The sequence below is a fragment of the Ornithorhynchus anatinus genome, chromosome 4 (assembly GCF_004115215.2).
Source record: "Ornithorhynchus anatinus isolate Pmale09 chromosome 4, mOrnAna1.pri.v4, whole genome shotgun sequence".
Taxonomy (NCBI): Eukaryota; Metazoa; Chordata; class Mammalia; order Monotremata; family Ornithorhynchidae; genus Ornithorhynchus; species Ornithorhynchus anatinus.
In genome coordinates, this window is record NC_041731.1 from 10370039 (window position 1) to 10397366 (window position 27328).

Genomic DNA, 27328 nt, shown 5'->3' on the forward strand with positions numbered 1-27328 from the left:
GAATGAGCTTTGTTTCCCGACAATAGTTTTAATTGCGATGGAGACGCCAGGTTGCCAAGTGTTATTTTTCGCCTTGTAGAGTTGGAGAACTGAGGTCGCAGATGCAAGCTAGTGCCAGACCATGAGCAAATGGGAGGAATAGCCAGAGACAGGAGTCAAGTTAGTTACCTGAAGAAATCCAGCGAGGATTGGCTGAATTTACTGCTTTGCTAAAAGTATTGGATTAACAGTCTTTCAACAGAAAGGCTTCAGTTCTCCCAGGGAATTCAAACACCCTACAGCTCGGTGGAGGGTTTTGCAATCCGGAAAGATATCCTACTCTCGTTTAGAAGAGGATGGAAGGTTATCCTCATTCTCCCTCTAAACTTAGAAAAACTCCCATTCCAAATTTCTGGGGCCATGAAACACGGCCTCTAAGAGCATTATTATGGGTCTTCTTACTATTCGTTATGCGCTGGAGATTCACCCCACCCTCAGTCCACCGCACTTATGAATATCCCTCTCTGTATTTATTTCATTATCTGTCTTCCACTCTGGTCTATAAATTCCTTGTGGACAGGGATTGCGTCTACCAACTCTACTGCCTGATACACTTCCTAGCACTCAGTACAGTGCTCTGCACACAGTAAGGGTTCAAAAATACAACTGAGTGATTGGTTGAATATCACTGGTCAACTGGCGAGTGGTACTAACATTTGATAGTTACACTGAACCGTGCCATTTGGAGACATATATCAGTAACAGCGGCTGAACGTTGAAGCAAGATTGTCTATTTCCAATCCGCTGAGATGCCCAAGATTCCATACGCTACACCATTTGAAAAATGACTTTAGCCTACAAAGACTAAAAGGAAAAGAAGAGATTGAGGCCAGTGCAGCAAGGACAAATAATATGAAATGAAGCCAGTAAAGTCAAAGGGCGAAGAGAAGAGTGAAATGGCAGCAGAGCGGTGTCCTGGCCGCTCTCGTCCCATCAGGGCACGGAGTCGTGCCACCCATCCTCCGTGCCAACATTTGATCTGATCAGACCTTGCTGGAGCAGAGTGAAGATAAGATGGAGAGGGCAGCATGACTGTTCAAATTTGGAGCACTGGGAAGGCCGTGGCTATCACTTGGGGCTCTGGGCTGCCCCGCCTGAGCAGTAAAGAACCTGTTGTTTGTTAAACTCTTACTATGTACCAGGAACTGTACTGAATCCTGGGGAAGATACAAGAAAATCAGGTTAGAAATAGTCCCGGTCCCCCATGGGACACACAATCTTAATCCCCATTTTAAAGATGAGGTAACTGAGGCTCAGATCAGTAATTTGCCCAAGGTCACACAGCAGATTAGTGGCAGCGTCAGGATTAGAACCCAAGTCCTACTAATTAATGTTGGTATTTGTTAAATGCTAATTATGTGCCGAGCACTGTTCTAAGCGCTGGGGTAGATACAGGGTAATCGGGTTGTCCCACGTGGGGCTCACGGTCTTCATCCCCATTTTACAGATGAGGGAACTGAGGCACAGAGAAGTCAAGTGACTTGCCCACAGTCACACAGCTGACACGTGGCAGAGTCAGGATTCGAACCCATGACCTCTGACTCCCAAGCCCGGGATCTTTCCCCTGAGCCACGCTGCTTCCCGGGCCTATGCTTCTTAGCATGTTGTTTTGCCTTTCGTCATGTGACGTTCACCATCTTCCCTGCCCCCCTTTAGACTGCAAACACCCCGAGAGCCAGAGAGCGTTTTCTGTTACATCCTCTGCAACTCCCAGTGATTAGTACAATGCTTTATATCGGGTAGATGCTCAATAAAAAGCATTAAATGAAATCTAAGACCATAGGCGGCAGCCCGGTAAGACAGGTTTCTGGGAGAATAAGCACTCTTTCTCCTTGCATATGCACCACATATTGTTATGTAGAGTAGAATAATAATGTTGGTATTTATTAAGCGCTTACTATGGGCAGAGCACTGTTCTAAGCGCTGGGGTAGATACGGGGTCATCAGGTCGTCCCATGTGAGGCTCACAGTTAATCCCCATTTTACGGATGAGGTAACTGAGGCACAGAAAGGTTAAGTGACTTGCCCACCGTCACACAGCCGACAGGTGGCAGAGCTGGGATTCGAACTCATGACCTCTGACTCCAAAGCCCGTGCCCTTTCCACTGAGCCACGCTCATTCACTTAGTAATAATAGTAACTGCGGGATCTGTTAAACTGTATGTGCCCAGCACCGAAGTGAATACAAGCTAACCGGGTAAAACACAGTCTCTGCCCCGGGGGAAGAGAGAAACAGGCACTTCATCCCGATCCCCAAATAAGGAGCCTGAGGCATAGCTAAGTGACTTGGCTAAGGTCACACAGCAGGCAAGTGGTAGAGTCATGTTAGAAGCCAGGTCCCTTGACTTCCAGGCCTGCGCTCCGTCATTCATTCAATTGATTGTACTTATTGAACCCTTACAGTGGGCAGAGCACTGTACTAAGGGCTTGGAAAGGACAATACAGCAATAAAGAGAGACAGTCCCGGCCCACATTGGGTTTACAGTCTTTCCACCAGGCCTTGCTGCCTAGGGTAAGAGAAGCAGCGTGGCTCCGGGGAAAGAGCCTGGGCTTGGGAGTCAGAGGTCATGGGTTCGAATCCCGACTCTGCCACTCGTCAGCTGGGTGACTTTGGGCAAGTCACTTCACTTCTCTGTGCCTCGGTTATCTCATCTGTAAAATGGGGATTCAAACTGTGAGCCCCAAGTGGGACAACCTGATCACCCTGTATCTCCCCCAGCGCTTAGAACGGTGCAGCGTGGCTCAGTGGAAAGAGCATGGGCTTTGGAGTCAGAGGTCATGGGTTCGAACGCCAGCTCTGCCACTTGTCAGCTGTGTGACTGTGGGCAAGTCACTTAACTTCTCTGCGCCTCAGTTACCTCATCTGTAAAACGGGGATGAAGACTGTGAGCCCCACGTGGGACAACCTGATTCCCCTGTGTCTAACCCAGCGCTTAGAACGGTGCTCGGCACATAGTAAGCGCTTAACAAATACCAAAATTATTATTATTACACAAACAGAAGAAGAAAAACCAATGACTTCCGTCCGCTGTGTGACAGTGGGCAAGTCACTTAACTTCTCTGTGCCTCAGTTCCCTCATCTGTCAAATGGGAATGAAGACTGTGAGCCTCACGTGGGGCAACCTGATTGCCCTGTATCTACCCCAGCGCTTAGAACAGTGCTCTGCACATAGTAAGTGCTTAACAAATACCCACATTAAAATTACTAAATATATTTTTGCCCGATAAAATGCTGTCATTTGTCCCCATCATTATGCCAGATGTTCATGTTCCTGAATGACTGAGATATTAAAGCACAGCTCACCAAATTCATCACTACTATTTACAGATCCTTGACAACTAATACAAAAATGAAGTTTTTTATTAATATGATAGAAAACTTTACATGAGAGAGGTCTCTCTCTTGACACTGCTGGGTTAGTTGATTCTTTGCTCCACAATGCCCTCCTCTTGTTTAATTTAGACTGTCCTATAAATATTTAAAGGCATGGCAGAAAAATCTTCATTTTTTATTCATAGGTTGCTGGCACTGCCATGTAGATATTAAAAGGAGCCCCTTTCCATTGCATTAAAACATAGGGGGCTACTTCTCAATGTAACCTGTGGAGATGATGAGATTCCTAGTACCTAACCCGTAAAGGCCACGAAATAGCCTTCTCTTTCTCACAGCTCATCTGAATATCACAGTAACACATGTCCAGTCTTTGGACGGGGAAAGCCACAAGCCATAGTAGGACTTTAGTTGGCTCCTTTATAATCTTGAAAAGGGCACCGAATCTAATAATAATTGCGGTATTTGTTAAGCAACCACATGCAAAGAGCTCTGGGAGAAGCAAGATAATCAGGTCAGATACAGTCCCTGTCAGACACAGGGACGTTAAGAGGGAGAACAGCTATTTAATCCCCACTTTACAGATGAGGAAACTGAAGCATCAAGAAGCATCCTCAAGGTCACATAACAGCAATTGGCAAATTTGGGGTTAGAACCCAGCTCTTCTGATGTGTGTGCTTCCAGAGGATAGTCAACAACCTTCTAGACCGTAAACCCGGTGTGGGCAGGGATCGTCTCTCTGTATTGCTGAACTGTGCTTTCCAAGATCTCAGTACAGTGTTCTGCACGCAGTAAGCTCTCAATAAATACGATTGAATGAATGTGCAAAATTCGAAAAATTCAGTTTGTGCTTGCCATATCTGTAGTTAGTTGGGAATACCAGAAGATGTCATCTGTCAATCAAATTGATGCTCCATTTTGGAAGGTGCTTGGAAAGCCAAGGGGTATAGGGTAGAGGCAGTCGACAAGAAAACTGGAGGAAAGGAGGACGTCAGGGTTAAGGAAATAGGGGATAAATAAAAGCGGGTGAGAAATCGTGTTGGATTACCCAGCGTACCAGGACAACGTTTAAAAATTCCAGGAAACAAAATGCACGGTTATCAGGATACATGAAACTTTGACCAACTAAAATGGAGTGTGTAAATATGAATGGACTATGATAATAGTAAAAATAGTGGCCAATAAAATAAGCTATCACAGTCGTACCAGTGAAAGGAGCAATGTAAGAACTGTTCGATGGCAGTAAGATCATGGACAGTATAAAACTTCCCACCCTGCCCCCGAAGTGCCGGGTTAAATGTCAAAATCCACCTAAGGTTTTGTCTCTTAGGTGTCACAGTTGGCACGTCCAAGTGCTTCGGTGACTGAAGTGGCCGTAGGGGAGGGAAATAAGATAGAGAAGGGAGAGATTCATCAGGGAAGGCACCCTGTAGTGATGTGATTTGAGAAAGGCTTTGAAGATGCAGAGAACAATGGTCTACAGGCTGTAAAAGGGAGAAAGTGTCTAGTCGGGAAGATAAGTGTAATCAGCATGTCAAAAATGAAGGGTGTGGACTGCATTGTTTTGGGAAAGGAGGGAGGAGAAGTAATGGGGAGAGAGTCGATGGAGTGCTTTAAAGTCAACTGGCCGGAGTTTCTGCTTGAGGTGGAGAGGAATGGCCAAGTAAATGTGGTTTCCGAGAAGCGAGGAGATGTGCTCAAAGTGATGTTTTAGAAAAATGGCCCAGGCAGCGGAGTGAAGTGTCGTCCGGAGAAGGAAGAGGCCGGAGGTAGGGAAATCTACAAGGAGGCTGATGCAGCGGTCCGAGGTACATGAAGAGTCTTGGGACCAGCGTCATGGCGATTTGGGGGAAGGGATGGATTCCTCCTTTGGAAACGCAGCTGATGAGGGGACCTGCCCTCTCAAGACCTCCATTCATTCAATCGTATTTATTTAGAGCTTACTGTGTGCCAATCACTGTACTAAGCTCTTGGGAGAGTACAGTACAACAGTAAACAGACGCATCCCCTTCCCTCAACGAGCTTACGGTCTAGAGGAACTCCACCATCACTGGAAAGAGCCCTGGATGTCCTCTCATGAGACAGGCAGAAGGGGCAGGACTTCAGCCGCAACTTTTTTTTATAGTATTCATTAAATGCTTACTACGCCCCTGGCACTGCTCTAAGTGGTGGGGTAGATACAAGCTAATCAGGTTGGACACAGTACCTGTCCCACGCAGGGTTCCGAGTCTTAATCCCCAATTTACGGATGAGGTAACTGACACCTAGAGAAGTGCAGTGACTTGCCCAAGGTCACACAGAAGACAAGAGGTGGAGCCGGGATTAGGACTCGGGCCTTTCTGATCGAATCCCGCCTCTGCCGCTTGTCAGCTGGGTGACTGTGGGCAAGACACTTAACTTCTCTGTGCCTCAGTTACCTCATCTGTAAAATGGGGATTAAGACTGTGAGCCTCACGTGGGCCAACCTGATGACCCTGTATCTACCCCAGCGCTTAGAACAGTGCTCGGCTTAACAGATACCAACATTGTTTCTGATTGTCGGGCCTGTGTTGTTGTCACTGGGCCACACGGCTTGTTCATCTCTGGCCACTTCTGTGGCCACAGTTAGAAGGTTGGAACCCCTCTAGGTGAGAAACTCCTTGTGGGCAGGGATTGTGCCTGTTATATTGTACTCTCCTAAGCACTTAGTACAGTGCCCTACACCTGCTCAATAAATATGATTGCCTCACTATTGGACTAAGGAGAGCCCTGCCAGGAACAGTGAAGAAGCCGGATGTCAGGCACTGCAATGCACGGCACCTCTTATTTCTTTTGTTGTGATCCTCGTTGAGTTCTCTACTTTACATGTTATTTCCTTCATTTTGTGTCAGTCTCCTTTCCGACTTCAACCTCTCAAGCATGTCAGCTTCTGGAAGCCGGGGACAGGGTCTGAATTATTATCCTTGAGCCTTTCCCCAGGCCCGACTACAGCGTTAGACACACCGAAAGCATTTAACGAATGCAATAAAATACAAATTACAATGAAGAAGCAGAGCCCAACATTTCTCTTTGTCAAAAATGGGCACATTATAATTACAGCAATAAGCAACTATTTACCAGTCCTTCTGGGCCGCCTCGGGCGCTGGTTTAATAAATACTTACTGTTAACAAACATTAAGCTGAGAAGACGGTGTTTATATTGATACTTTTAAAGGGCTAATAAGATTACAGTAATTTTGCACACAGTCCTCTGTTTCTCTTAAAAGTATCTGCCCAGTGGCGTGGCTCTTCCTTTTCTGGGAAGAGCGTAAGCTGAGTAACAGCTTGTTTTGATCAATAGTCACTTAATGACAATCTATAAGAGCTTCTCAGTTGGCTGTGTCTGGAGGAACAGCAGTGATTAAGCATGCCCGGGTGGAGGTGGGGGGTGATGGGGCGGAGATGTTGTAAACACCAGGCACGGTAATCTGACTATGCTGTCCATTGGCTGCTTTCTTGCAGGTTTTTAAGAGCATCACCAATGACGAGGCCACCCAGGGTCAAGGCAGTCGGAGGCTGATCAGTTTTTCTCTCTCAGGTATGGTACCTGAAAGAAAATCTATTTGGTCTTCCCCTTCAGGGCCAGATACAGATATTTGACAGTCCCATTGCTGCTGTTTATATGCTGTCACACTGCATGGGTATGTATCAATCAACAGCATTTATTGAGCGCTTAAACTGTGATAAGCCTTTGGGAGAGTACAGTGCAATATCTCACACCTGCAACACCTTATCTCAACAACTTAACCTTGATTCCTCCCTCTCTTTCAACCCCCATATTCAGTCTCCAAATCCTCTTTGTGCTTCCTCCATAACATCAACAGCTCTTCCTCTCCATCCAGACCTAGCCACCCTGCTGGTCCACGCACTTGACACATATAGGGTTGATTACTGCTTCCACCTTCTCACTCACCTCCCTGCCTCCAGACTTTCCTCACTCCAGTCCATACTTCCACTCTGCTGTCCAGCTCATTTTTTTTTTTTCCAAAGTCATACTGCACGCATTTTCTCACTTCTTAAAAAATTCCAATTTTGCCCGTTCTTCTCCACATCAAGCGGAATCAATCAATCAATTTCATTTATTGAGTGATTACTTTGGGCAGAGCACTCTATTAAGTGTTTGACAGAAACTGTTGACCACTGACTTCAAGGCACTCATTCAGCTCTCTCCTTCCTTCTTATCCACTCTCTTCTTCCTCTCCACCCCAGCTTTCACTCTTTCTTCCTTGGAAGCTAACCTACTTACTGCATCTCATTCTCATCTCTCAGCCATTTGGCCTCTTGCTCATGCCCTCTTTCCTGTCTAGAACTGCCTTCCCCTTCCTGTTTGACAGTCCACAGCTCTCCCTGTCTTCAAAGCTCTTCTGAAATCACATCTCTTCCAAGAGCCCCTCCCCAGCTACTTTCTAATCTCTCAAGCCTATATCCCTTCCATGTGCCACTTCCGCACTCTGTGCCACTTAAGAAGTACTCACACCTATGTAAATATCTTGTAAGCGCCATTTTGGCCACCGATCTGCAACTCATTTTAATTTAGAAAGGTCCGCCACACTCTCCCAAGCACTTAGTACAGCGCTCGCCATGATGGCACTCAATGAATACTATTGATCGATGCAAGATTCAGTATAGCATCATTAAGTTGTGCTGCAGTCATTCACAATCCAACACAGAGATGCCATTCACAAGTCCCTTCGAGCCACCGAAACTGGACACAAATGGCCCCTAAAATTGAAAGGTTGATAAATTACTTTTAAAACCCCAAATTGGTGGACAGTGGGGAAAAGCATGAGACCTCCATGGTGAAGGAGGTTGAGGACCATGGGAATCCTGGAGGTCCTAGAGGATCAGGAGGAAATCAAATGGAGAATTTGAGGTTGAGTAAAAGGTCCGTTAACCTGTCCCATCCAACAGGGCAGCAGGAAGATGTTGAGGTTATCAAAAAAGTAATGCCAAAATCAACAAATGTTTCAACATTAACAAGCAGAGGGATGGGGCTCAGAGAGTAAAAACCTTGACACAACTGGTATTTCTGAAACTTGGTTGAAGGACAGAAACCTCCAGAATTAAGGGCTTGCTAGGCTTTGGACTCTCCAGGAAAGACAGTTATGGGAAGATAATTGAGAGTTGGCTCACTAGGTGAAGAGCAGCATCTGTGGAATAGCTCTTAGGAAAAGGCAGTGGGAGTCTAAAGAGCCCTCTCCGTTTGAGCCCTGAAAATGTAAGCCTAGAAGTCTCCCTGCATTCATTTGACAGAAATGTGTATGCAGAAAATACTTCTCATGGAAACGAATTGTTTCAAATGGAAAACATAAGTTTCTAATAAAGTAGTAATAAGCAAGCCAATGACCTGGTGACAGCGACCCTATCTTTTCCAGCAATTATTCCTTATTTAGTGTGGCAAACACCCGTGGAAAAGCATTATGATTCACAGAACACAAAGGGGTGCCAATCGGATTATGTGGACCATGGAAAATGTACTCCAGAAAGCATTTTCATAAGATAATTGCGATATAATTCACTTCATTTTTTACCACTTCATTGGTATAATGAAATATTTTAATTTTCACAATCCCAGTGTCAATCCCGAGACTTTTCAGTGCACCAAGCTTCCTAATATAGCATGCAGCTTTTTGGTCTGCTTTTGCTTCTATTTCACTTTTCTTTACTCTCCTGGATCACTCTTTTTTCCTCTCTTTTGACTCACCTTCAGTATTTTTTCTTTTTCCCTTAATTTCCTGTTCTTCGAGTCTGTGCCCATTTTCTCTCTCTCCTTATTTCCTTATTTCTTTCCCCATCAACTCACTCTCTCTGTCCCTTTTTCTCTTCTTTATAACCTCTATCTCTTTGTTAGTCTACTTCCCAGCATGAAGAAAATTAGCTAAATCCCAGCAGATAAGCAGTAGATATATCTGGCTGTTGAGTTTTGCCAAAGAGCATCTCTTTAATTGATTTGATCAGTGGGTAAATAGGATATGCTGCTGATGAAAGCAGTGTGATCAAGGACTTATATAGTCTGGAATTCTTCAGGGAGCCAAAAAAAAAACCAAAAAGTTTTCCTTTAATCTTCCAACCCAGAAGCATCCTATCATCACCAGTAATGAACTCTATGTGGGCATAAAAAAGCAACACAGAATCATTAGTCTATTCAAAATTAGAGCCGGGTCTGCTGAGGAACCTATAAATGCCCTTAATCAGATAAAATGGGATGTTCTTCATAATCTCTATGTGATTTTTCCCTGATTTTGTTGTTCCCACCCCATTTTAAGCCTTTTTTTCTAGATAGGAATCCTTTAGCACTGTGGCTTCTAAGGGATGAGAGAGGGTGAAAGTGTGTTCCTCTCACAGAAGCCAAGTTTTCATTTTGACTGTGGAGGTATCAAGAAGCCTGAGCTTCCAGTGGGTGGAGTTAAAAAAAAAAAAAAAGAGGGAAAAGAGATTCACTTGGGACAGAGAGGGTAGACTTAAATCAGAGAGTCTTTGAGTTTTGAAAAGATGAAGAGCAGGAAATAAAAAGAATGCTAGGCACTGAGGGTAGCAATTACCGCAGTGCAGCATGGGGAAATCTCATCTACAGAGGAGGAATTGTCTGTGTCATATCAGTCTCACCGAAAAAGATAGTATTTTGGATCCGCTTATATAAAATACACCATCCCTGTCCACACAAATGCAGTGACCCTCACGGGCTCATTCATTTGCCCAACGTCCAGTGTCCAAACCAAAGGACCACTGCAGAGCAAATATGAGTTTTCCTGAGGAAGCTTAGAGATTTAGGGTCACTGGTGAATTTAAGAGTGGGCTCCTGGCTAGACTAATACGTTTCTGGGATGCGATCGTTTTTCGAGAAAAAATACTAAAAAATGAAGATGTTTCTATTAATAAATGAAGGTGTCTGGTCCCCATTGCTTTCGATTTTTGTTCACGTCCACGAGCTAACGAGTAGTAGTAAGAGCATTTGTTAAACTCTTCCTGGGGCAGAGCACTGTCCTAAGCAATGGGAAAAAATTCTTAGGTGAGAATTAGACATGGAGCCTGGCCTTCAAGGTGCTTAGCACACTGCAGCTCAGATAAGGAGAAGAGCACAGTTGCAGTGTGGCTCAGATGATGTGTATGAAAGAGACTCAGCAGAATCAACATTATAACCACTGCTTATAATAAAAAACTAAGCATGTTAAAAAAACTAAGTACTCCCACAGTGACAAATCTGCCCCCTTAAAGGCCTAAGTTTGAGTCTGTGGCGGGGAGGAGAACTGAGTTCCTGATCTGATTCCTGATTAAAACCACCTCAAATGAAAGTGAAATTCCTAGTTCAAGAATTAAGGGAGGGAGATGACAGTTTGATGATAAGATACCCCCTTGAAGGGTTTTTCACACTTTCTATGGATGCACGTCTCTGAGCGCACACATCTCTGAAATGGGAGCTAATGGAAATGTCCATCATTTTATAGATTTCCAGGCCATGGGTCTGAAGAAAGGAATGTTCTTTAACCCAGATCCATATCTGAAGATTTCCATCCAACCTGGGAAACACAGCATCTTCCCAGCCCTTCCGCACCATGGTCAGGAGAAGAGGTCGAAGATTACCTGTAACACCGTGAACCCTGTTTGGCAAGCTGAGGTAGGTGCTTTGATATATCCAGATTGCCCAGAAGAACAACGAAGGGAAATTAAGCCACAGACACAAGTAGGAATGGATGTGTGAATGCTTAGCCTTGCTACAACTCTTCTTGGTTAAGAGAAGGCTATAATTTAAACACTGCCATTTTCAGTTGTCATGCATTACCCATTAAGTGAATGTGCTATACTCTGAGTTCACAAATTGCTCCAAAGCAACTTACCTTATTGTCGAGCAAGTCTCATATTCACTGCCAAAACTTTATTTCTCTCAAGAATGTCAGCCAACATCTGGTGGTGTTGAGAGGCAATGTGATCAAACCAACCGCAAGGCAGCTGGGAAATCGGGAGATTTCGAATGGAATTCTAGCACTGGTTCTGATGGGTATTGTGCCCGACACAGGACTATTTTGATGCTTCTAATATATGCTGTAGGGATTCAAATTTGCCGCTCACCTTCACTTTCGATGCACAGTCACACCCCACTTCCTTCCATCTGCCTCAGTCCCAAGGGCCAAAGATAATGATAATGATCATGGTATTTTCTAAGCGCTTACTATGTGCTAGGCACTGTACTAAGCTCTAGGGTGGATACAAGCAAATGGGCTGGACGCAGTCCCTGTCCCACGAGGGGATCACCTTCTCAATCCCCATTTTACAGGTGAGGTAACTGAGGCACAGAGAAGTGAAATGCCTTGCCCTAGGTCACACAGCAAACGAGTGGCAGAGCCGGGATTAGACCCACGACCTTCTGACTCCCAGACCAGTGGTCTATCCACTATGCCGATACTGGTATGGAATACACTGCACTGTGTCCCGTGTCCCTGTAGGCTATACCCTATAGAAGAAGGGAAGGAACATGGCCTAGTGAAAAGAGCAGTCTTGGGAGTATGAGGACCTAGCTCCTAATCTCAGTTCTGCTCATTTGCCTGCCGTGTGGCCTTGGGCAAACCGCTTACTTTTCCATGCCTCAGTTTCCTCATCTCTAAAATGAGTTTTAAATACCTGTTTTCCCTCCTACTTAGGCTGTGAGCCCAGTGTGGGACAGGGACCAGGATTCAACTCAATTATCTGGGATCGACCCCAGATATTAGCATAGGATTAAATGCCCCAGTGATTATGGTGATTATTAAGAAGAGTGTCTTGAAGTTTTCCAGAGTCTTCATTGAACAAATGAGTGCAGATCAGCTGCCTTAAAGTCCCTGGTATTTGTACCATTTCTCCTTTCCAGCTGCAGTAATGGTGAACACGCCCTGGACAAGTTGTAAAAGTCCACGGAATATATGTGCCAAGCATTGTACTATGTGCTGAGATAGGCACAAGATAATCAGGCCAGATGCGGTCCCTGTCACACAAGGTGCTCATAGTCTAAACAGGAGGGAGAACAGGTTTTGAATCCTCATTTTCAGATGGGGATACTGAGGCATAGAGAAGCTAAGTGACTTCCCCGAGGTCACGCAGCAGGCAGAGGGCAGAGTCGATATTAGAACTCAGGTCCTCTGACTCCCAGGTCAGTGATCTTTCCGGTAGACCACGCTGCTTCCAAAATGATTACAAGTGAAAGAGCCCAAAGTTAGTGCCAAGTTAATGTTCCCCCACACTGTGTCCTTATGTAAGAACTGAACTCCGTATACATTAACATGCTGTTCCCAAGCATTAAAAACGACTAAATACTGATAATAACATGGGTGAGTTAACTTTACAATAAGAACCTTGCCTTTTTCCAGCTTTGAAATTGTTCAGCTGAATGATTCGTCCAGGGAGGCATAGTTGGATTGTGGGCTTCGTGTTATGTAAAGTACAAAAAGCATGCAAGAGCACTCCCTCACCTCAGCAGCCCACTTCTGCAGAGAGACCTCAGCCCCCTCCCCCGCAGGGCCTCGCTCTATCAAACAAAGATGTTCTTTGTTTGCAGAAGGCAAGCAGGAGTCGTAAAAAGCGTCAGTCTTTCTCTCTGGTTACCCCAAACTTCATTTTCTCCCTTTTGCTGTAGCTCTCTGCTTTCATCCTTGTATCTCCCAAATTTCTTCCTATTCCTTCCTCAGTGAGACCAGACAAGAGGGAAGTTTGAATGTGATGGGTCCAGGGGATTTTGAGTTGCCGAGGAAATACCAAAAATGAAACCCTTTAAAGCTAGCTCGTGCCACTTCCCATAGCTCAGCCCAGAGCTCCCTCCGGCTTTGCAAGTGAAATTCATCTTTAACCCGAAACCAAGTACAGAGAATCACAGTCCCTCAGACAAATAAAAGCCAGAAGCTGTTTCTGCCACACCACCCCTGCTCCCTCACACCACCCCTGCTCCCTCAGTGGTCGGCAGACTTTCTAGAGTTCAGGGAGGTGGACTGCTTCTGTCCCCACTCACTGTCCTGGGACAGCTAGCTGCTCTGGGACTTTTTCTTATACCAGAACAGCATTCTGGCCAGTTGCAGCTCACTTGGAAAGCAGCCTGGCCTAGGAGATAAGAGCACGGTCCTGGGAGTCAGAAGAACCCGGATTCCGAAGCCAACTCCACCACTTGTCTGCTGGGTGACTATGGGCAAGTCATTTCACTTCTTTGGACCTCAGTTACTTCATCTTTAAAATGGGGGTTAAGACTGTGAGCCCCATGTGGGACAGGGACTGTGTCCAACCTGATTATCTGGTATTTACCCCTGACACATAGTAAGTGCTTAACGAATACCATAAAAAACTACTTCCAGCACTGTACCATTTCTGATGTATCCTCCGTCCCCCGGTTTGTGTTTTCTGATGTTCAACTGCTTTCTCTTTCTGTCCTTCTTTGGAGTCAGTTTACTATCTCCCCTGGAAGTAAAAGCAAAACTTCTAGTCTCCTTTCCTCTCCAACACCCTTTATCACACACCATATGTAATTGGCCATATTCAGGTACTTCCTTCAACTACAAACTGTCCACACTCTAACAGTTAGCAGGCATATTGACTCCGTGTTGAAAGGTTTTCCTCCGAAAAAATCGATTGGAATATTGACTCCCTGCCAGATCTGAAAAGGGCGGTATTGACGACTGGGCTCTGAACTGGCCCTTTGTTAGATTCCTGTCAGGAATCAGACAGAATGGGCATTTAACTTGCAAACCTCTCAAAGTTAAGGACTTTTTAATAAGCCTTAGGTGCCAGCTTTTCATTTTGAGTAGCGGAGACAAGACAGGCAGCCTTTTCCACGTTGGGGAGAGGGGCAGTCAGAGGGGTGGTGGAAAGTGGAAGATGGGGCAGGCTACTAAGACGGGAGGTTTATGAATAGCAATAATGTCAAAATGTCCACAACAGTATAATTTAAACATTACAAAATGCCTGGAAAATTTAGAAAACCAAAGTTACCCCATCAGCCATTATAAATTTCTTGGATGATAAGTCTCTACTTACAGGCATAGAGCCATGGTTACCTACTCCTATTACAGGCTAAGATGCTGTAGAAAGATAGAATGTCATTTAGAACAGTAGAGGATTACGGGACAGGACATCACCAATAAAGATTGAAGAATTAGAAGTCACGCACCACTTCCAGATGATTAATCAGTGATATTTATTGAGACTCACTCACAATGTATAGGTTGGTTTTAGAGGAGTGACCTTTCTATTAGATGTGCAAGTGGATGGGCAACCACTGGAGGTTCGTGAGGAGTGGGGAAACGTGGACTGAGCCTTTTTTTGGAAAAGTGATCTGGACGGCAGAGTGAAGTATGGAGTGGGGAGAGACAGGGAGGTCAGCAAGGAGGCTGATGCCATTAGTCAAGGTGGGATAGGATAAGTGTTTGGATCGATGTGAAAGCAGTTTGGTTCGACAGAAAAGGGCAGATTTTAGTGATGTCATCGTATGAGTTTCGAGGGAGCAAAGGCTGTGAATGATCAATCCGGAGATGTTTAAAGACCATCTCTCAAAACGGGAAAAATTGCTGGAAAAATTTGATTACAATTAAAAAGTAGTACAAGGATTTATGGACTGTCCGCTTGGTGTGGGATACTGTACTGAGTGCTTGGGAAGTACAGAAAAATTCTGGTACTTGTTAACCATTTACTATGTACCAAAGCACTGGGGGTAGTTTCAAGCTAATCAGGGTTGTGCGGAGTCCCTGTCCCCAACGAGGCTCACAGTCTAAGTAGGAAAGAATACGATTTCATCCCCATTTTACAGATGAGAAAACTGAGGCACAGAGCATTTAAATGACTTGTCCAAGGTCACATAGCAGATACGTGGCAGAGCTGGGATTAGAGCTCAGGTCCTCTGCCTCCCAAATCCATGCTCTTTCACTAGACCGTGCTGTTCCAGAAGGAAGAAATTATATGACTCCTGCTCAAAAGGAGATGGAAAAGTAATAGGAGATAGAGGCAACTCCAGCAAAGAAGTAGAAACCCAATAATTTGATGGGAAAGACCAAGCGAGAATTTAGAACTTGGAGGAAAAATGTTTATATTGAAGAAATACAGGCAAAGAATTCAGTGGAAGGAGAAAAGAGCTACAGAAATTTAGGGCATCTACATAAAATTAAAGTAGAAGGGAAACTCAAAGATGATATGCTGGTTCCCATGCATGGGAAATTGAGTCCTAAACAGAATATAAAATCTGGGGACAATAAAAATAAAACATGGTCAAGCCAAGGATGTGAGGAGAAGTGGACAGGGAACATGTCTACCAACTCTGTTACACTGTACTCTCCCAAGTGCTGAATACAGTGCTCTTCACAAAGTAAGGGCTCAATAAATATGATTGATTTATTGAAAAGTAAGCACAAGAACAAGTAACATCAGACTGTAATCTGATAAAGAATGTTTGGCTTATCTGAGCTGAAGGGATAGAGAATAAAGCAAAGAGGGACCTTCTTACACCAGGAAGGATTATTTGAAATATTCAAGAAAAACTAAAAATGAAGATAGAAGTTATCACTGGGCCAGATAGTCTATGAGCAAGAAGAAAGCCTGGATTGTTTAGGAGAAAGATGGATATTTGGCAGAGTTTGAGGAAAAGAGCAGTGGAAAAATGGAAAATATTTTTTATCAAAATGAAGAATAGTTATGCAGTGTTTGGTGGGATCATTTTTAAGGCAATTTTAGAAATAGCCTGACAAAGAAAAAATTATCCTTGAGAGGAGGCCATTGGAAAGATGTGGGTACATTTACTAGAACTCCTCTAAGTGATGACAGTTGAATCTCTTCTAAAAGGTCTTTGTAAAGGACAGGAAAGTGTATTTAAAGGAGAGAGCCAAAGAAAACAAAAGGTAATTTTACCATGTGTTTCTTGGCAAAAGTCTGCATCAAAGAAGCAATAACAAGAGCTATACCAATCCAGTCCCTCCCAGGTCCCTGCATGCTTTAACTGTTGGTTAATTACCCTTTCAGTGTGTCAGAAAGCACAAGCTACCGGTTAATAGCTTCGACTCTCTGATGTCTTGCCAGCTATTGGGGAAAAACCTTCCTTTCCCCCAAGTTTGTGCAGCCGTGGTGTAAGAGAATGAGAGAAGAGAAAACCTCATAAAAGAGTCTCTACAGTTCAGCCTTTTCTTTTATATTTTGTTTGCTTTCTGCAACGAAAGCATAATGTTCTAATTGATGACTGATGAATTGAGAATGAACTAGAGAAGTGAAGTGACAAATACCCCTAATTTTGATAAAATGCGGCCCTTGATTTTTCAGCTCCTGTCTCTCCATCCTTCAAGTCCAACTATGTCCTGGGCGGGAAACCACTGGAAAACAGACCCCTTGATCAAGTCATTCCCAAACCAGCCTTATTTTTGAGGAATACATCCCAGCAATCTTGTGGAGTATAATTGTATTTTGTAATTCCCTTCAACAACCAAGTCAGCATATTGATGCTATTGGAAGCATCTCAATCGCCCTCTCAGATATCTGAGCGATCAGGGAGGGGATTATTGCCCTCCAAGCCCCGACCCATTATTTTAAAGATGAGAAAGAGAAACGCAGTGTTAGTTATTTCGCCTAGGTCAGGTGATAAGCCATTCGGTGAAGATGGGGCAAAAGTTGAGGTTGTCTTACCATTTCCCAAATCCAGGACTCTGGATTTTATCTCCTTCTGACTGTAAATAGTCCTCCAGGCAAGATCACTCCACACACGGTTCAGACCTCTTCATTCCTCCCAAACTAGCCTTCAGCTGATCCTCGCAGTAGATGCTCCTACCTCCGTCTCTTCACTTCCACTGTTCCCTTGGCTTGGAATGGCCTCCTTCCGCACAGCTCTGTCTATATCCAAGCAATCAGTTAGTGGTGTTTTTTGGTTCCTTGTCGTGTGCAGAGCACTGTACTCAATGTTTGGGAGAGTACAATACAGCATTTGGGGGAGACATGTTCCCTGCCCCCAAGGAACTTATAGTCTAAAAAAGAGTTTACGTACAGTCTAGAGTAATCCTGAAAGTCAGCCTCCAATCAGTGTGACTGATGTGACAGGCAATCCCTGAAGGGGACTCCTTTTAAAAAAAATAATAATAATAATAATGATGGTGTTTGTTAAGCGCTTACTTTGTGCCAAGCACTGTTCCAAGCAATGAGGGAGATACAAGGTAATCAGGTTGTCCCACATGGGGCTCACAGGTCTTAATCCCCATTTTACAGATGAGGTAACCGAGGCACAGAGAAATTAAGTGACTTGTCCACAGTCACACAGCTGACAAGTGACGGAGCCAGGTTTAGAAGCCATGACCTGACTCCCTAGCCCGTGCTTTTTCCACTGAGCCACGCTGCTTCCCATGAGCTTTTGATCCCAGAGATTGTCTCTCAAAAGGTTAGAATAAAATATAGATATGAGGGAGGGTACAGTTAAGGTGACTCAAAAATGCGAACTGCTTTATGGTGATGAGTCACTTTGCCCATCTACTGAGCCAAACACAATGTTTACAGTATGACTGCTGAAATTTACTTCTCCTCCTGCTCCTAACTCCTGCTTACCTTTCTCATCCATCCACACGAACACAGTGAAGTTATACAGGTGGAATGTCTTCAATCATTCAGGCCCAAAAGCAGCAGAAGCCTATCAGGATTAGACTAGGCTGTAGATTAGACTGTAAGCCCCCGATTAGACCGTAAGCCCGTCAAACGGCAGGGACCGTCTCTATCTGTTGCCGACTTGTTCATTCCAAGCGCTTAGTACAGTGCTCTGCACATAGTAAGCGCTCAATAAATACTGTTGAATGAATGAATGAAAGGAAGCCAACTGGCCTGCTAGTGGAAGCTGAGTGTAGCACATTCAGGTCCCAAATGGAGAAATCCCAAGCTGTTTTTTCAAAGATCAATTCTGCATCAGAATGAATTTACAAAACTATCCGATCAAATCATTCAGTGATATTTATGGAGAGTGGATGTTGGGCAGAGCACCATACTAAGGGTGGTCTCCATTTCCTGAGTCTACCAGCACCGCTTCTAGAATCCCCATGGGTATTATAAATGTCCCCTTCTCCCTGAATCAGTACCTGGCCCGGCCCAGTTATTCAGGATGAATGGCGTTTTCCCATCCTAAATAACAGACGGGCCTCGACCCAGTCACAAAGACCGAGAACCTGCATGAGGGAGTTCATTTTAGCGCCAATGGTGTAGACAGTGCCACTCACACATTCTCTCGTCTCTGCCAGGCATGTTCCCAATAAGTGCAATAGCATTTATTTAATGGTCCCTCCTGCGCCGAGCACTGTACTAAACATTTGGGTGCCACAGGTGAGTAGGCAGGCAGGGGTGCAGCTCAGTAGGAAGTTGAGGCAAAAATTTTACGGGCGAGAGTCATTTAGGGCAGAAGTGACCTTGGTCTACTACCGGCTCTGTGCCACTGCACTGTAGACCAGCCGGCAGTTGCCACGGTAACCATGTCAGTGATCCCGGGGGTCTTTGTCACTCACATTAGCCAGCTATTTTCAGGATTCCGGTTCTGGATGAGAGAACGGAAGAAGGGCGTGTTGGCAGGCTCGGGACTGAGAGCCACTGGAACAATTCTTTGGGGATGTAAAGCGACTTCTCTCCATTTCCTCATTATTTCACAAGTGTGGGAAAAAGTTACTTGATTTAAAAATGTTCAAGGGATTTTTAAAAACAATTTCACGGTTTGCCGAACTTCCTGGATCAGTCTCCAAGCTCCATCCCTAGATCTCCCATGACAGGCTTGATATGGGGTTGTAGACTTCCTGTCTTAGACTGAAAAGGGAAATGGGAAACAGCAGCCCAAAATAGCGTTCTTACTTGTGCAGCACCTCCCCTATCGATAACGGAGCAGTTCTAGTATTAGCAGCACTGAATGAGTACCATGTTGGGGCAGTGCACTGTATTAGACACTTAGAACAGAATAATGGAGTGTTTGTTTCGGTTTGTTTTTATGGTATTTGTTCATCGCTTACCATGTGCCAGGAACTGAACTAGCGATACCGGCTAATCAGGTTGGATACAGTCCCTGTCCCACCGGAGACTCAAAATCTTAATCTCCATTTTACAGATGAGGTAAATGAGGCCCAGAGAAACAAAGTCACTTGCTCGAGGTCACATAGCGGACAAGTGTGTGGGGCTGGGATTAGAACCCAGATCCTTCTGCCTCTGAGGCCCGTGCTCTATCCACTAGGCCGAGTTTGCCCTCCACAAGGAACTTGCCCTCTAATGGGGAAAATTTAGCTTTCCCGAATGAGAATAATCGAACCCAGGCCACAGCTGTGAAAGAGCCAAATCCTAACCTCAAGATCACCAGGGATCACCTCCTCTTGGGTACAGCACCTTCTATCATTATTACCTTCTTGTGGGCAGGGAATGGGTCAGTTTATTGTTATATCGTACTCTCCCAAGTGCTTAGTACAGTGCTCTGCACACAGTAAGCCCTCAGTAAAGGTGATGGAATAAATGAACGAATGATCATTATTATATTATCATTGTTGTGATTGTTTTTCCTTATGATAATGATACCTTGAGGAGAATTTTCAGGTGGAAGCTTGGCTGGTAGGTGGATTTTTCTCTGAGAAGTCATTTGATAAGATCCTCCCACGGTCCCTTCTTGTCAGCCGAGAATCGGGTCTAGAGAAGCAGCGTGGCTCAGTGGAAAGAGCACGGGCTTTGGAGTCAGAGGTCATGGGTTCAGATCCCGGCTCGGCCACTTGTCAGCTGTGTGACTTTGGGCAAGTCACTTCACTTCTCGGTGCCTCAGTGACCTCATCTGTCAAATGGGGATGAAGACTGTGAGCCCCACGTGGGACAACCTGATTCCCCTGTGTCTACCCCGGCGCTTAGAACAGTGCTCGGCACGTAGTAAGCGCTTAACAAATACCAACATTATTATTATTATCGTCTCTGCTCTGGAGGAGGAGTCAGCAGCCGAGAAAGGGATCACGAGCAAGTTGGGATAAGGCGTCTCCCCCTCCTACCGCCCTCTGGTAACTCACTGACGTGTTCTTTCGTTACAGCAGTTTAGCTTTGTTTCCCTGCCCACCGACGTCCTAGAAATCGAGGTGAAAGACAAGTTTGCCAAGAGTCGTCCAATCATCAAACGCTTCTTAGGAAAGTTGTCCATGCCTGTTCAGCGACTCCTGGAGAGACACGCTATAGGGTAAATCTGTTCTATCCCACTTTTACTGCTAAACTCCAGTCTTTATATTCTACCCGAGGGAGGAGGCTGTGGGCCGTAAGAATATATTCTCAGCCAGACATGAAAGCGATATTATTGCACTGCTATGAGTTTAGCCCCATTAGTTTTGTTTTTGGAGCCACTGCGGTCTAATTAAATGAACCGTTCTGTTTTCTCTTGAACTACGTCGGTTCGTTTTATCATTATCGTATTTGTTAAGCGCTTATTATGTGTCGGGCACTGCCCTAAACGCTGGGGTAGGTGCGAGTTAATCAGGTCGAACACGGTTTTGCAAGAAAGTTGAAAGCTTTAGAATAGAGCCATTTTTCTGTAGAGATTGAAACTGAAATTTGCTTCACCTCTGAAAAACTTCTGTTGTTCGAGTCTATCCTGCATGTGTGATTTAATCATTTCTGACATTTCAATAACAAGATGAATTGCCGGGTGGTTGTGTCTAACGTTCCTTCTCAGAAAACACCAATATTTATGAAAACTTCCATATGAGAACAGTCTCAACCCAGAATTTCCATTTGGTAAAACAGCAGTTGTTTCGCTGACATTCTACCTTAGATTACATTACTCACGTTAAAATGTGTGTCTGTGTGTGACTGTGTATGTGTAGAGCACAGGTCTGGGAGTCAGAAGGACCTGGATTCTAATCCCAGCTCTGCCACTTGTCTGCTGTGTGACCTTGGGCGAGTCACTTAACTTCTCTGTGTCTCAGTTCCCTCATCTGTAAAATGGGGATTAAGACTGTGAGTCGCACCGTGGGCCCGTGCTCCTTCCACTAGACTAAACTGCTTTCCCAAGCATTCATCAAGCGTTCATCCGTGTCCCCTACAGAATAATAATGATGGTATGTGTTAAGCGCTTACTATGTGCCAAGCACCGTTCTAAGTGCTGGGATAGATACGAGGTTATCAGGTTGTCCCGCGTGAGGCGCGCAGTCTTAATCCCCATTTTATAGACGAAATAACCGAGGCACAGAGAAGTAAAGTGACTTGCCCAAAGTCACACAGCTGACAAGTGGCAGAGAATAGAGACCCTATTGTTTTGTATCTACTCCAACACTTAGAACAGCGCCTGGCACATAGTAAATGCGTAAAAAATACTACGATTATTATTATTGGTATTGAAAAAGGAGAATGTCCTGAGCGTCAGTTTCCATTACTAGGCCCCTGATGGTCATTGGACCCTGATGGCCCTTGGACCATCGAGTGACGGTTTGGACCACTAAGAGGCATTTTAGGTGGAGACAAGCCTGTGATGCTGAAGAGGCCAAGCTGTGAAATAGCACTGGCTGTCAGTGGTCCCTCCCCTTTAACAATCTCATAAAATGGGTTTTGAGTCCAGAGCCGGCTCTACTTGGGGAAGGTGGGTGGACTGCCTGCCTTCCACTGATACTTTGGACATGAACTTCCTTACCATGATGCTAAGTGTGACCTGCAGTGTGCCAGAGAAGCACTGGTGCAGTGGAATAATGCAGGACACCCTCATAAAGGGAATCATGGTGTTTTGGTTTTTTAATGGTATTTTTTAAGCACTTACTGTGTGTCAAGCACTGTTCTCAGCACCAGGGTAGAGATAAGTTAATCAGGTTGGACACAGTCCCTTTCCTACATGGGGCTCGCAAACTAAGCAGGAGGAAGAACAGATATTGAATCGCCATTTTACAGTTGAGGAAACTGAGGCACGGAGAAGTGAAGTGACTCGCCCAAGGTCCCCCAACAGAAAAGTGGCAGAGCTGGGATTAGAGCCCGGGTCCTCTGATTCCCAGACCTGTGTTCTTTCCACTAGAACAGACTTCTTCCCCAAGCGTTCATCAGGTGTCACCTACAGAAGAACGAATTGGCACTTTGCGAAACGTAAGCAATTGCCAGAGAGAGAGAGAAAGAAACGGAGAGGGGAAAGTAAAAAGCGTACTCAGGGTCTGTGATGATGCTCGCTTCCTTACAGGGACAGGGTGGTGAGCTACACTCTGGGTCGAAGGCTTCCAACGGATCACGTCAGCGGCCAGCTCCAGTTCCGGTTCGAGATCACCTCCTCCATCCACCCAGGTATCGTCACCGACAGTTTCCTGCCTGTAAGACTGGACACATTTACTAGAAGAATCCTGACTTCTGACCCACCCTATTTCACTTGGCATGGGGTTCTAAAACCGGCTGACTGCCTGGGCTGCCAGTTGATTTCTCTCCTCAGAGTCCCCGTGGATAATTCTCCCCTTAACCGTAGAGCTCCCACCTGCCATCCATTCTTATCCCCATACTGTGCATTGACCCGCTGCAGCTACTAATGGCCACAGTGGGGACTGCCTGGAATGGTGTAATAGCGCTGGATTCTAACCCCGCTTCTGCCACTTGTTGGCTGCGTGACCTTGAGCCAGTCACTTCACTTCTCTGAGTCTCAGTTACTCCATCTGTAAAATGGGGATTAGGACTGTGAGCCTCGTGCGGGACGGGGGACCACGTCCAACGCGATTACCTTCTGTGTATCCAGCACTTAGTACAGTGCCTGTCACATAGTAAGGGCTTAACAAATACCATTTTTTTAAAAAAAGGGACAGCAAAAAGGGCTCTCCAAAGAGCTGGAAGGCCCGGAACACAGTGGAGAAGGAGGGACCCGTGATAATTGAATCCGCCTGGGCCAAAGCTGAGATCTACTTCCTGCCGCACAGAGACCGCAGTCTCAGATCCTCAAAGTTTCCAGTGCACTGATTTTTTTCCCAAGAACTGGGGGCACTCATCCCACATTTGAAAACTTGTTGAAACACCTTCGACCAATTAGTCCAGATTCTCGACTTTGGACTTTTCCACGGTAGAGTAGACTTCATGTCGGCCTCTTACAAAGAAAACCGTCCCTCAGGGAGTGTGGTTTTCAGGTTGCGCTGAGAAAGATCATTTTTTTAAAAAGTTTTCATTTAAAGTGGTATTTGTTAAGCACTCTTCTAAGTGCTAGGGTAGCTACATAGTCCATGTCCCACATGGGGCTCACAATCTTAATCCCCGTTTTACAGATGGGGTTACTGAGGTCCAGAGAAGCTAAGTGACTTGCCTGGGGTCATACAGTCGACAAGTGGCAGATCCGACATTAGAACCCGGATCCTTCTGACTCCAGGCCCCTGCTGGAGGGGGCATTAGGCCAAGCTGCTTCTCCCGGTGTCTGCAGGAGGCCTGGTTTTGCAGAACCAGAGTTACGAGAGGATCCTCTAGGATTAGCAGTTGGCAGGGCTCCAACTAGACATTTGGAGGAGGGGAGCAGTTTGCATGTTGTCCTTTGAAGAGTGCGTTTGTTTTCCCATTTGAACAAGGCCTGGTTCTGGCCAGTTTCCAGTCTCCATTTGTGGAGACAGGAGTTCTGATCAGAGTCATTTTAAAGCATTTCTTTGGCCTCTGAGTTATTCTGCAGCTTGGTTAGGCATGTGCCAAGATTTGCGACAAAAATGTTCAGCCCTATAAATACTGTCTCTTGGGAATCACCCAGAGAGGCTCTGGGACAGGGCAGGCTGTTGGGAGGGATGGTGTGGTAAAGAACAAGGGATTCCCAAGGACATCCCAAAATCTGTCTGCTACAGTTCCCCCAAGTCCCCGGGACTGCATCACTATAAGGTGGCCTAGTGGAAGGATCTCCAGACTGAGAGTCTCAGTGGTCTAAATCCAGCTCTATCACTTGCCTGCACTGCGTGACCTAGGGCGAGTCACTTCAATTCTCTGTGCCTCAGTTTCCTCATCTGTAGAACGGGGCCTAAATTCCCGTTCTCCCTCCCCCTTAGACCAGGAACCCCATGTGGGACAGAGACTGAGTCAATTGGATCGTAGTACCCCAGTGCTTAGCACGGTGCTTGGGGCACTTAGCAAATATGACAATTGCTGTTATGATTTATTATTTTAAGATACTAAGCTTCCAAAGCTGTAGCAAGCCCTTCAGTTCTTTCCTCCGTGAGTCCTCCGGCCAAGTCCTCGATGGTCAGCTGAACAGCACTAGTACCATTTAAAAGGCCCTTTTCATGATCACTGAGGGCCTCACATTTTTCCTTTCACCCGCAGATGACGAGGAGGTCTCTCTGAGCGCAGATCCCGAGTCTGCTGAAAACCAGGAGAGTCCTGCCAACCACCCATCAGAGGAAGGCCTCACAGAACCTCCAGGCCAGGGGACGGAGGGCCCAGAGGGCCCGGAGCTGGAGACACAGGATGGTGGTGGTCCCACGAGTGGCTCTGGGGGAGACAGCCCCGAGGCTACCGGACCGGCCGGGGAAAAGTCGAATGAGGAGGAGGCCGCAGAGGGTGCCGAAGCCGTCGTGGAGCCAGTTGATGCCGTCGATCCCACGGAACCCAGCCCGGCCGAAGATTTGCCTTCCCTCAGTGCTGAAGAGATCGCCGAGGGGCTGGATCTGCTCCCTGGCACTCCCCCGCCACCGCCTCCGGAAGACGAGGGTTGGGAGCAGGGGGAGAACCACGCCGGAGAGGCCGATGGAGATCCCCTTGTCGGCCTGGAGGAGCCAGAGGGGGCTGAGGCAGAGGTGGAGAAAAAGGTTGACGTGAGCATGGTTCTAGACAAAGACCAGGATGAAGAGGAAGAAGAATTGGCCTCCCCCGAAGAGGATGGGCCTCTGGCGCTGAGACCCTCGGCCAAGAAGAAAAGCAGACCGTGCTCCCTGCCCGTGTCCGAGTTGGAGACGGTGATCGCGTCGGCCTGCGGCGAACCGGAAACGCCCCGCACCCATTACATCCGCATCCACAACCTGCTGCACAGCATGCCCTCAGCCCAGGGAGGCAGCGATGGCGGAGAAGCCCAAGGACCGGAGGAAGAGGACGAGGAGGGGCCGGGGGAGGAAGAGTCAACGGTCAAGGAGGCCTCCGAAAAGGACGTGGTCAGCGAGGCCGAGACCGTGGCACCGGACCCACCTCACCCAGGAGATGGCGGAGAGAGCGGGGACCCCGAGGTATCTGGCCAGCGGCCGGTGCCCCACAGTGCCTCGGCCGAGTGCTTGGCCGGGGTGAACGGTGGCCCGCTTCTCGACGGCGAGCCCCGGCCCAGCACGGGGAGCGAGAGCGACTCGAGCCCCCGGCAGGACTGCGAGGGCTGCGACACATCCTGCTACAGCCCGTCCTGCTACAGCACCTCGTGTTACAGCACCTCCTGCTACAGCACCTCGTGCTACAGCACCTCCTGCTACAGCCCATCCTGCTACGACAGCAACAACCGGTTCTCCAGCCATACGCGCTTCTCCTCGGTGGACAGTGCCAAGATCTCGGAGAGCACCGTCTTCTCCTCTCAGGACGAGGAGGAGGAGGAGAACAGCGCGTTCGAGTCGGTGCCCGACTCGGTGCAGAGCCCGGAGATGGACCGGGAGACGGCCGACGGCACCGGCCCGTGGCCGGACGAGCTGGTTCTCCCCAACGGGAACGTTCCGAGGACAGCCGATGGCCTGGAGTCCCCGATAGCTGGTCCCAGTAATCGGAGAGAAGGTTAGACCTTGAGCGGTGGCGGGTGGTCCAAAGACCCACCAGGCAGGCTGCAGTAAAAGTAGGACATGTAGAGCAGTAATGATGGGTAAAAAAGAAGCCAGCCCTGACAATCACCTGGCTGTGCAGGGGTGGGGAGAGGGAACAGGAGGGAGAGTGAGTAGGGTTGGGTGTATATTTATCTAGGACTGTCTGAAATGCTTATGTCAACCGTAGCTCCCACCAAGTTTCAGGGGAAAAATGCTTTTTCTGTACAGCTCCATATGTGTGCACACATACATACCGCTAGTTGAATGCTTGGGTCAGATGCACTGCTGGGCAGTTGTTTCAGATGCTCTTTGAAATGGTTGGCCCAGAGATAAGGAAGGGGACAGTAATTGGAAAATTCACACTAAGCAACGTGGATAATCTTCAGTGGATGTCACCACTCTCACCAGAGTCTAGACAGTTTCCTATCTGAGCATGTGCCAATACCGGTATCAGTGCCTCAAAACAACCCACCACAAAAAGTGTGTCTTTACAATATGTGTGCACGTAGGGGTGTATGCATACAGACCAGGAGAGAGTGGAGGGCTTGTATTGACCTCTCACTCTCTCAGAAGTTTCCATCTTTTGAGCAAAAGTGGTTTAGCATTTAAGAAGACACAATAAGCTAAGTTCTTTCTTTCCCAGAAGTTCTCTCTCTCACACAATTTTGTGAGGAGTGACGGTGGTTTCTATTAACAATAGGTTTAGGCTTCATCTTCCTCAATGCTTATAAACTCATAGGTGTGAAGCAGGGAGTCAGTTCCTATTCCTTAAGGTTAGTGTCCAAATGTATTTCCTTAGCCCTAGGTCTTTTTCAATTGCCTTTTTTTCCATTTTGAGAGAATGAAGTCGTTCGTTCATTCAGTGGTATTTGTTGACTGTGTTCTATGTGCAAAGTTCTAGACTAGAGTGTAAGCTCCCGGAGGGCTTGGTTCAGGCCTACCCACTATGATCTCATACTCTCCCAAGCACTTGGTACAGTGCTCTGCACACAGTTAGTGCTCCATAAATACCATTGATTGTTTGATCTTAAGCACTAGGAAAAAATATATGGAAGAGAATTAAACATGGAACTTGGCCCCCGAGGGGTTTACAATCCAAGTATAAGGGAGTGTGAAGATGTTATTGACAGAAGAGTGAAGAAAGATGAAACAAAAATACGCAACTGATACAAGATGAGGACAAGTAATAATGCTTAGCAGTTGATCTGAACTCCGAAAGCATTCTGGGTATTGTTTTGTCACATGTGACTTCTAACTTCTCTGGAGATGTGCGTCTCAAACTATGGGA

General features: G+C 46.3%; 1 protein-coding gene across 4 annotated transcripts in view; it reads left to right on the plus strand.

Annotated features, from left to right (window-relative positions):
• Positions 1-27328, plus strand: part of HECW1 (HECT, C2 and WW domain containing E3 ubiquitin protein ligase 1) — a 255082-nt gene that overhangs the window by 151754 nt on the left and 76000 nt on the right. For 3 of the 4 annotated variants that reach the window (XM_029063053.1, XM_039911702.1, XM_029063058.1), the window contains 5 exons: positions 6851-6926; positions 10834-11003; positions 20389-20531; positions 22506-22606; positions 24593-26014. In XM_029063053.1, coding sequence (XP_028918886.1) covers positions 6851-6926; positions 10834-11003; positions 20389-20531; positions 22506-22606; positions 24593-26014 — 1912 coding nt within the window. The remainder of the gene's footprint in view (positions 1-6850; positions 6927-10833; positions 11004-20388; positions 20532-22505; positions 22607-24592; positions 26015-27328) is intronic. The other variant, XM_039911701.1, reaches the window with a different exon arrangement.